The sequence below is a fragment of the Nestor notabilis genome, unplaced genomic scaffold (assembly GCF_000696875.1).
Source record: "Nestor notabilis isolate BGI_N333 unplaced genomic scaffold, ASM69687v1 scaffold10857, whole genome shotgun sequence".
Lineage (NCBI taxonomy): Eukaryota > Metazoa > Chordata > Aves > Psittaciformes > Psittacidae > Nestor > Nestor notabilis.
Window position 1 is genome coordinate 111,724 of NW_009937369.1, and position 11,258 is coordinate 122,981.

At 39.8% G+C, this 11,258-nt stretch overlaps 1 protein-coding gene across 1 annotated transcript in view; it reads right to left on the bottom strand.

Moving 5' to 3' along the window:
* MOCOS (molybdenum cofactor sulfurase) overlaps positions 1-10,191 on the bottom strand; it is a gene marked incomplete at its 5' end in the record, with an annotated part of 91,560 nt that extends 81,369 nt beyond the window's left edge. The window contains one exon of the mRNA XM_010018805.1: positions 10,115-10,191. Coding sequence (XP_010017107.1) covers positions 10,115-10,191 — 77 coding nt within the window. The remainder of the gene's footprint in view (positions 1-10,114) is intronic.
* Positions 10,192-11,258: the final 1,067 nt, after the last annotated feature.

Sequence of the window (11,258 nt, forward strand, 5' to 3'; positions counted from 1 at the left end):
TTCTCCTTCTTAGTAGCTGGTGCACTGCTGTGGTTTTGACTTTCAGCCTCGGAACAACGCTGATAACACCGATGTTTATAGTTGTTGCTCAGTAATGTTTACTCTGACCAAGGACTTTCTCAGTCTCATGCTTTGCCAGGGAGGAAGGGAAGCCAGGAGGAAGCAGAGACAGGACACCTGACCCAAACTGGCCAAAGGGGTATTCCATACCACAGCACATCATGCCCAGTATAGAAACTGGGGGGAGTTACCCAGAAGGCCCAAATCGCTGCTCAGATCGGGCTGGGTATCGGTCGGCGGGTGGTGAGCGGTTGTGTCCCCTCCCCTTGTTATTTCCCTTATCATTATTATTATTATTACTGGTAGCAGTAGTGGTTTGTATTATACCTTAGTTACTGGAGTGCTGTTATTTCAACCTGTGGGAGTTACATTCCTCTGATTCTCCTCCCCATCCCTCTGGGAGCGGAGGGAGGAATAAGGTGGGGAATGAGCAAGCGGCTGCGTGGTTCTGAGTTACCTGCTGGGCTTAAACCACGACACTAGTGTATACAAGTGTTGAAACCACGTCTAGAACAGCTATATTGTGAGCCATTAAAAACTCAGCAAAGGTGACAGCTGAGGCAGATGTTTATAAAAAAAAAAAGAACAAACTGCAAGTGTAAAGCAAGCATTAGACGTGAAACCAGTCACTGTAGGCAGAATAGCTCTTCTGATTATATCCTGTAATTTCTTTCTTTCCATTCTATATTGACTGAATCAAAGTCAGTGGAGACTAACTATAATTAATACATAGAAGCATAGAACCAGCTAGGTTGGAAAAGACCTTGAGATCATCAAGTCCAACCATATTTAAATTAGTCCTGTTCATCTACAGCAAATCATAAAGTCTTTTATTCTCTCCTTTTCTGATATGCATATCTCCACCAAAAGTAGTATAGTAGATTAATAGGAAGTAACCTTAGTGAGACAATAGGAAAAATTCATTTTGCCTTAATTAATTTTGTGTCTGTTGACATACTACTTGATGCTTCTTCTGAAATAATAGATTTAATGCTCCAGTACATCTAAAAGCTTAAAAGTACTCACTTCTACATTAGCAGGTCTCCCTTCAGAGGTGTAAGAAATGGCACTGTAAGACCCGAGGAAGAGGACGCTTGTTATCATTTTGCCAGTAGATGTCTCTGCTAAACACACTGAAAGGAACATACTTGGTTTGAAACATCGGCAAAATGCAGGTGCCAGTTTGCATCCTTCAACTGAAGAGTAGGGGTAAAACCACCTAGGTCATTAGTAATTTCTGAAGACTATTTTTACATTGACACAATAAAAATGGGGTTTACTTAAAAATCAGTGACTCCCAAGTTAATTAAGTATTAATTGTGTCTCCTGATATCATCTCACTAAGTAAGAAGAATTCACAAAAGGCAAAGCTTATGTATTAATTTTCTTGACAGAAGTTATGAATGTAGAGTCTTGGGGGAAAAAATATTTTTACCATTTAAATTCTACTTGTTGTGAAAACAAGCAGTCCATTCCTACGTCCAACAGAGAACTTTCTTTACTTAATATTTCTCCTCAAACAAAAAAATCAGTATGTGGAAGAATAAATTTTAGGTTTAGGCTGAAATACTGCAGTGTAAGGTAGAATAATTATGCCCCTGATGGATAGCATTCCGAGATTCTTACATTTTGTTTACATCTATATGTTACTTGGCAATGGTCTTATTTGCAAAAGCCCAGCTTCTAAGCAAAGAAACTAATATTAGATTCTCCTAATTGGTACTTGCTGTTAACATACAGCGTGATTTTCTGATTAATAATGAAAAAAAGATCTCAAAAGGCACAGATCAGCTGGAAAAGCATCTGCTTAAAATACACGCACATAATTAGGAGAGGACGTCAAACAGACTTGATTACATATTTCATGGGTATGTGTCAAAGAGTGTAAAGTATTTGACTTAACCCCAGGGTGACTTCAAGAGGATTTACGCTATCTAGTGTTTGTGATTAGCACTGTATAATCTGGATCTGCTGAACAAGTAGAGTTTTACACAATATGCAAATTTCCTTTCGCTTTAATTTAGCCCCTTTGGATTTAGCATAAAATCTCTGTGTTGCATGAAGGGCTGAAACAGCTGGATCCAGTTAGCTAGGAAATTAAAAATGTTAGAAATGAAATAAGGTAATTCTTGCCATGGTAGCAAGCACACACTAGAACCCTGGGATCTGAAGAGGGATGTCTGCACACCCCTAATGCCAGCCAGACCTTCTTCCGCAAATGCCGCAATGCTGCTCCCTAGTTTCCCTGCGTATAACCAAATTTATTTCACCACCCTCTCAAGGTTCGTTTTCCAGACACATGTTGGTAAGAAAACTGTTCGTGTATCATCTGAGGAAATTAACATCCACACGGTAACATTTTATTTCTTTGTTAGTGTATCAAGATGTGGCAGAATTAATTAGCAACATATTACATTGTTTAGAATCTAATGGAATTAGTTTATGTATAATTTTATTTTCCATTTCCCTTTCAGTTCTGGTTTGTAGCTGGAATTACACAGAGACAATTCTTGAGTATTTCTTATACGGGTCTTAAGAATACAACCGAACAAGATTTTTATTTTTTCACATTTTAAAAGGGTATTCAAAAAATAACAAGGACCCTAACCTAAATCAATCAATTTGTTTTCCAAAAGTCTTTGGAAGGTCTGCACCCAAGTCTAAAAGCCCTCGTTTCTGTTCTTCTTTGAAAGCTACAGTCCCATAGGACTTTATCACTTAGCAACTTATGACAACCTTGCACTGAAAATGACAATTCTTCAGATCCTAACTATATTTGATACAGAAAATTATCTAGTGAGAAAGGTATTGCAGTCAGATAATACTTCTTCTCCAAGATATCCTTTGGCCATGTGCTGGCAAAGATGGATCCGTGTGTAGGAACCAGGGGATCCATGTTCCTTTACTCTTTGCTGCTGTTAATATTCCTATAGCCTTTATTGAAGACTTGGAAGACTTGATTTTACACCCATTCTTTCCTGATGGAGGCTATTTATTGAAAGTAACAAATTTAACAATGCTACCTCAGGCAGAACTGGGAACAAATTCTGTATCTACAGTAAAAAAGGTAGGCTTCATCCATTAATTCAGACTTGCCTTCAAAATACATTGTATGTGTTTGGCTGTACTTCCAGACAGTTGCATAAGACTGCTTCACTGTCATGGTTCAAGCCCAGTCAGCAACCTGGAACCACGCAGCCGCTCGCTCACTCCTCCCTCCTCTTCCTTCCTCCCCGCGCTCCCGGAGGGATGGGGAGGAGAATTGGAGGAATGTAACTCCCACGGGTTGAGATAACAGCACTCCAGTAACTAAGGTATAATACAAACCACTACTGCTACCAATAATAATGATAAGAGGAATAACAAGGGAAAAGGACACAACCGCTCACCACCCGCCGACCGATACCCAGCCCGACCTGAGCAGCGATTTGGGCCTTCTGGGTAACTCCCCCCAGTTTATGTACTGGGCATGACGTGCTGTGGTATGGAATACCCCTTTGGCCAGTTTGGGTCAGGTGTCCTGTCTCTGCTTCCTCCCGGCTTCCCCTCCTCTCTGGCAAAGCATGAGACTGAGAAAGTCCTTGGTCAGAGTAAACATTACTGAGCAACAACTAAAAACATCGGTGTTATCAGCGCTGTTCCCAGGCTGAAAGTCAAAACCACAGCAGTGCACCAGCTACTAAGAAGGAGAAAAAATGACTGCCACTGCTCAACCCAGGACATTCACCTACTTGCTCATTTTGTAATACTTATTCCTTAATTGTTTTAATTTCATCTATAGGCATTAGCAAATGTGTATTCAGTTGAGCATGTCTTTCCTAAGAAATTAACCACAGTCCCAACAACCTTCTTTTGATGCAAAAGAACCAACTGAGCTTTCTTTATAATCCGCTTTTGACCAGTCATCTGAAAATGAAAACGATCACAGACTTATGAAGTCAGCTGTACATACACACTCTTTGTATAAGACATCTTTTTGACTATTTTACCATAACAGGGACATTCTCACTCTTGAGACAGAAGTTTTTTTGCCTTTGCAAGATATATTTTTCTGTTGCGAGACTGTGGTGTTTTCCTTCTCAAGGAAAGCAACATCTACCTGAAAAAGCTTGGATTTCAAGCATGAAATATATATCGCAAATCAGAAATCACTCATGTAATGAGTAATGGCCAGATAAGGGTTTCACAAATATAAACCTGATGCTGAACCCTTGTGCTCCTCGGGGTTCTTCCATTGCATTCCCTGTTGTGCTTTACTGGTTTATTTCAAACAAAAGAAATGTAGAACCTGCCCTTCCCAATACAAGTCATGGATCTAAGGGAAGGTAAAAAATCTACAACAGCATTTCCACCTTGACTAATCTGACAGCCCAGCTTTCTAGTCCCAAAGGGAGCATTAGCAGGAAAGTTATGTAAAAGTAATGTCCTATACCACACTAAGCTAATCATCTAAGCTCCTTTAATGGGCAATGAGAAGAACTGGTATTGCTGGCTCTAACTTCTCCTGTCCTAAATTTCCAAACAATGTCACAGGGTTCAAGTTAGTGAAGTACTGTCTGTTCCACTGACTGCAATGGGAATCTGAATGGTCACTCAGATAGAGGTGCTGACAACAACATGCTCCCATGTCCTGGGTTCAGCTACAGCAGTCATTTTTTCTCCTTCTTAGTAGCTGGTGCAGTGCTGTGTTTTTGACTTTCAGCCTGGGAACAACGCTGATAACCCAGATGTTTTTAGGTGTTGCTCAGTAATGTTTACTCTGACCAAGGACTTTCTCAGTCTCATGCTTTGCCAGAGAGGAGGGGAAGCCAGGAGGAAGCAGAGGCAGGACACCTGACCCAAACTGGCCAAAGGGGGATTCCATACCACAGCACGTCATGCCCAGTATAGAAACTGGGGGGAGTTACCCGGAAGGCCCAGATCGCTGCTCGGGTCGGGCTGGGTATCGGTCAGCGGGTGGTGAGCGGTTGTGTCCTTTTCCCTTGTTATTCCTCTTATCATTATTATTGGTAGCAGTAGTGGTTTGTATTATACCTTAGTTACTGGAGAGCTGTTATCTCAACTCGTGGGAGTTACATTCCTCCGATTCTCCTCCCCATCCCTCCGGGAGCGGGGGGAGGAAGAAAAAGGGGGAGGAGTGAGCGAGCGGCTGCGTGGTTCCAAGTTGCTGGCTGGGCTTAAACCACGACATCCCACCCAGACATTAAATGTAGATCTGGAAATACATTTAGTCATCTCACTCCCTGCTCCCCTGAAGATTAGCATCTATTATTTAATAAAAGCAAAGTAAATTTTGTAGCGGAGGAAAGAAACTGAAGTCTCTCATCACCTCATCTAGCTCCCTGGCCATATAGCTCCCTAGCCTTCTTTTCATGGAAGCATTCACAACAGTGGCCATACGGATGCAGTCCTCACAGTGAAATGCAATCTCTTGCAAACATAAAAGTGAACAAGAGCAGGTAATGACTCTGTAGAGGTACTGATTCATCACTAGGTCAGGGCTTAGTTTCCAGAAACCATCTGATATAAGGCAGAAATGATACCTTTCATATATTATCCCGTGTTCGGTAAGGTACACAGAATTGCGAGAAATTTAAGACTATTCACATTAGTAAAACCTTGTTCAGTTGATGATCTGAATAGGAATGAGGATCCACAGTTTAAGTCAGGGATAGGTAGGAGTCATACACAATGTAACAAAAACCATATGCTGATTGCTTAGTCATTTGCCGTACTACTGTAAAAACCATCAATCTCCTTGGTTAGGAACACAATGGATCATTTTGAACTAAATAAATAGATATAGAAATAGATTAATCACTGCAGTTTATTAAATGTTCTTCCATCTTGCTTTCCTGGTTGTGTACTACTGTATACCCCTCCTCAATGGATCCTTTTGAACTAAATAAATAGATATAGAAATAATCACTGCAGTTTATTAAATGTTCTTCCATCTTGCTTTCCTGGTTGTGTACTACTGTATACCCCTCCTGATTTCAGTGATAGCGAGAGAGCTGGCCAGGATTTTATCAAATTTGTTAGATCACCACCCACTATCTCAAAGAAACTGAACAACAAACAATATGGGAAAACTATACTCTTATCAAGTTATTAACAACTTTGATTTATAGCTAGACCCAGCTCAATGGGGACACCCACATCCCTGTGTTGCCAATCCGTGCTGGGAAAAAAAGGATTAGCAGAGACAGAAAACAGACAAGAATGTGCAACTAATGACCATATTCCTGTCTCAAAGCCTGTGTTTGGGAATGAGAAGTGTAGGAGTGCAGCTCGTCACTCCTCAGAATCCAGAACAATTGTTCTTTTAAATTCACTGGCTCTTCAGCATTTCTGCTGACTTTAGTAAAGTTAAGACTGTGACCCACAACACAATGTAACTGAGAATACTAACCTCTTCAGAAGCTGCCAGACTCCCCATACAAATGCTGTTCTTCCAAATTTAAAGAAGGATGGAAGAGGAAAGGAAGGCACAGGCTGCACTAACTGGCATACAAGAGACTCTTCTGCTGCCAACAGGGTGGGGTTAAGCCTTCCTTACTGAGAAAAATGAGATCAGTGACTCCAGCATCTTTTCCTGTGGAAACGCATAAGACCCCTCAAAACAGAATTGCCTCAGGTTTCTCCTTGCAGTCTTTAATATTTGGGATCTCCAATGTACACAGCTCTGCAAAAGGAGATGTTCTCAACAGGTGCAGATCTCAAGAGCTCAGTTATCGCTGGATGAGTGAAAAGCTTGTCAGTGTAGGACACTGACACTCCCTGCCATTTCTTGCCTTGGCAAGCCATAGCCCAGTGAAACAGCCCCTGTGGGGATTCCCCAGTTATTAGCTGCCCCAGCTTCCTCTTTCCAGAACTCTCCCAAGCATGAAAGGAGTCTGCTGCAAATTTCTCCCCTGTAATAACACTGGGTGCCATCAAATGCCTTCACTGCAGAAGCCTTGCTATTTTGTCTGAACACAGAAAAATTATCTCTTGCCAAAAGTATATTTTCTGTCAACTGTGCTGCACTTTTTCTTCATCAGCTCAGCTTTTAATAAAGGCATTGTCCCCTTCTTTTAGATCCCAAGAAGCATATTTTTCTGCCTAGCTGTATTATGCAAAAACTCCCAAGACAGTTACGTGCAGTACTACCTTTCCTGTGCTATCTTTACAGGTCTGAGGAATGACTGACGTTTTTGGTCCTTTTCAAGGCCTCTTCACCCATTAGGCAGTTTGTGAATACAATCCACATCAATATGAGCAAATGCATATTAAAAAAACCCAACCAAACATATAAACAGTTTTTATTTCCAGAAATAAACCTTATATTCAGATTAAACTCTGCTAAGGCAGCCTTGGCAGGATTTCTGCTGGCAATTCATTTTTTCAAAGCTTCTCAAATCATGCTCTAGCTGTTCTTCTCTGCTTTCAAGAGTACACATGATGTCTAGTTTGCATCAGTCAAGTCACAAAAGAAAGATGAAAACCTGGACTGATGTAACATGCTAGCAGCAAGAGCTGTTAGCAGTAAATAAATAACTTTCTTTCTAGTTTGTTCTCTAAGCCAAGTTCATCTTGGGACAGAAATTTAAAAAAAAGAAACAGTCACCTCACTATCCATGAAAGGAGAGGTGAGATTTTTGGGTTTTGACATATCAGTAGTGTCATTATCTGGGCATCATAATAATTTTGGATTTTAAGCTCTTATGTACTGCCTCTGCATTTAGAAGTCAATCTTTTTTTTTCTGATGCCAGAATTTAAAATGCCTTCTCTTTAGTGTATCCATATTTTCGTGTTTAGCGTGTGGATGCAGCATCTTCTCCCTAGTTAACTCATCAAACTTTTCTTCTGAGGAAAAAAACCCAAATCAACAACCCATAACTCTCCCTCAAGTACAGTCAGAGAAGGTGTTAATTATGAGCAGTTAGGTGACGATATTAGTACAAACTGCCCAGCTTTCTTTTATGTTAATGTTCATCTTGTGGCAAATAGGTGGCATAAAGAAGGTAAAATTTTCATCAATGATTCATTCTCTTTTAAACCAAGGGAAGAATTTCCCTCCAAAATGAATTTCATAAATGTCAGCCAAAATGGAGCATCTACTTCCAACACACCTATATGTCACAAGCCAGAACACATCTATTAATGTCATCTTTAATCTTATGAGTTTTAAAAGAAAAAACACAAATCCATTAAAATTATGAACAAAAGCAGCACCAAGTATGAAAGTAGTAAAATTCACAAACATCACACCCGTGGTCTAAGTTTAGTTGACATGCCCAGACAATGGCAGAATGAAATCACAAACTCCATACAGGAGAAGAAACCTCAGTAATCCCTGCCAATCTGACTGAGGAGAAAATTCTTTTCTGTCCCTAAAATGGATAACTTGCATAACCCTAAGAATTTAAACAAAACACACATGAGAATCTACACAAAACCACTAAACGCAGGCTGCCCCACATCCCATCACTGGCTGCAACTAGTCCCTGATGTACTGGAGGATGGTAAAAATTATTATAGGACAAAACACAAGCCAAAAGTCCCAAAGACCAAGTTAAAAATCGAAGTTAGCCTCACCATTTAGCATCCCACACTTTGTGGTGCTTTGGCTGTTATGTGATATAATCGCCTTTATGGAAGCTAACAAAACCTTTACTCTCTGACAACCAACCAAGCATCCAGTGAATTTAAAAACAACTTTCAATTCATCATCTTTAGGAGACCTAGTCTATATTTTAATTTTTTTTTCAATAGATATCATATCTTCTTGTGAAGAAAATTAATGTTTCCTAAACAGACATTATAATTAAAGTACTGCCTGTAACATAATTGCAAATTATGCACCTTTTGTAAAACTGATGATAATTTACTAAGAAAAATACATACCACCTAAGATTAATTTTAAAAATCACATAGATGCAAGACCCCTGAAAATGGCTTAAATACACAAACATATCATGATGTAACTCTGGCATGAAATATGCCTTGTTGTTTAATAGAAGTTGAGAGAGGCCAAAGATTTAGTCAGATGATATCAGACCCAGAAATAGATCTCTCTTTTTCACAACACTGCCTAATACTGAATCTCTGATTTACTTTCCATTAATGGTCTCCCTCCCCATCTTCAATAATTATACTGGTAGAATCCAGGTACAGTGCATCCCAAAAGAACTTCAGCAATGCTTTTATTATACAGAAGGACACAATTAATAACAACAATACTTTGTTGTTTTTTTTTTCTACTCCATGCTATTTCCAACCTAGAATGAGAATAACTGTTTGTGTTGGGGGAGTGCAAAGCAAGTACTCCAGGACCTACAGAAAAGTGAGATTCAGGAGTGGTTCACATCTGACAGCATTTTGGCACTGAAGGAAGTGCGAGACATATGCATAAAGTGGCTTAAACCAAATCTGCAGTCCTTCTGGATTGTGAAGTGTTTCTACAACTTGCAAGAGCTTCGTTGCATATGCATAATTGCCAATAATCTCAGTTCAAAAGGAACAGAGGACCTTTGATAGACATTAAATAACCAGCAAAACTCCAATGTTCTCAATGGTGTGCAGGGGAGAAAAAGATGGTGAGATAAAACACCAATTACAAAGCACCAAATCTCTCGTCACATTGGTCACGCCAGGCACTGATGTATTATTCAATGCCACTAGAAGTTGAAGGGCTAAATGTTTGGAAAGGTAAATAAACTGCTCCATGTTAAGAGCTTCAAAGATACTCAAACAGTGGAAGCCACTCAGCTACTTTCTACTGTTACTTTGCTATTTCATCTTTTTGAGTGTAAGGTAGACTGGATGTGTTCAATATACTCAAGTCTTATGTGTGCATTTGTGGAGAAAAGTCTGTATAGTTTGGGTTTTTTTCTTCCAAACTAGGCTGGAATAATCCAATACATAAGACCCGAGTAAAGCAATTACACTGCAGTCTAATCTTCACACTGTTGAACATGGCAAGTAAATCTAGAAAGGAAAAATGATCAGTCTTGTACCTTGAGTATAAATCTGGAACTTCATTCTTCAGTATTAGTTATGTTAACTGACCTGTGAGTTTTTCCAGAACATCAAATCCATGTTTCAGAGCAATGATATCAAGAAAAGAGACTGTGCCGTCCTCAAACCTAAAGAATGGAATAAATGAGCACAGTAAACAAATCATGCAGCTATGGTACAGACTTTACATCTATTTTGAAAGTTATTTTGTACTCAGTGAATCTAACTTGCTGAGTGGTAACTCTTCCCTTAGGGATTCATCTTCCAGTCTTGTAGCGTCCTGTGAAGCAAAAATATACTCTTCAAAGCTATAGAGGTTCACATGAACAGTTGCTTGCACATAGAAAGTTATATTTTCCTGTGAATGGGCTACTTGTGGGTTTTGGATTTTTTAAGTAATGGGTAACAGTTATGTCTTATGAGCTAATGTCACAAGGTCCTTCTGACAATGTTGGGAATAGCTGAGGAGCCAAGTGAAGACACTGTGTTCGTCCCACAACTCCAAAGTGATTACATCTAATACAGTTGAGTTAGAAGGCAAGATAAACCTTCCTTACCTGGAGCAAAGAGAAAGACCACTAACAAATCTCCCTCCATGTACTCCTTCCGGAAATTAAAAATAACTGACCTATTACAAAAGCAATGTACAGGGGTGGGAGAAAATGTGCATTTCCTACTGATAGATTTTAAAGGAAACACTAAATGGAAACACAATGCTGGATTTGATGAACTACTGCAGCCATTCCCACAGTTCAGAAGGAGAAAAATGCAGCTCCAAGGATGGAATGCATTCAGGAAGTGGTGCCCAAGAGAACTTCAAGGGGGTAGAAGAGACACTTATTTAGGCTTCATGTGCACTGCAGTGCACAAGAGGTTCTAAGGTGTGATAATTCAGCCTGCTTCACCACACAGGGAAATGCAGAATGATGCTCACAAATGATAAAGCCAAAAGTGTACAGAACTCACTACCATGTAAGGCTGAACCATGGGTCACAGAAAGTCTCTTTAAGAAGGAGGGAGCTATCTCCAAAACTATAACGATTAATGCTGGACATGAACCCAGCAGCAACAGCCCAAGATCTCATGGTTAAAGTTTAATATTAAACTCTGACCATGAGAATGAACATTCCTAGGGACATGGTGTTCCTCGGATCTTTCTCAGAAAGGTCTGATGATGTCTGTGTTGAAAAATGAG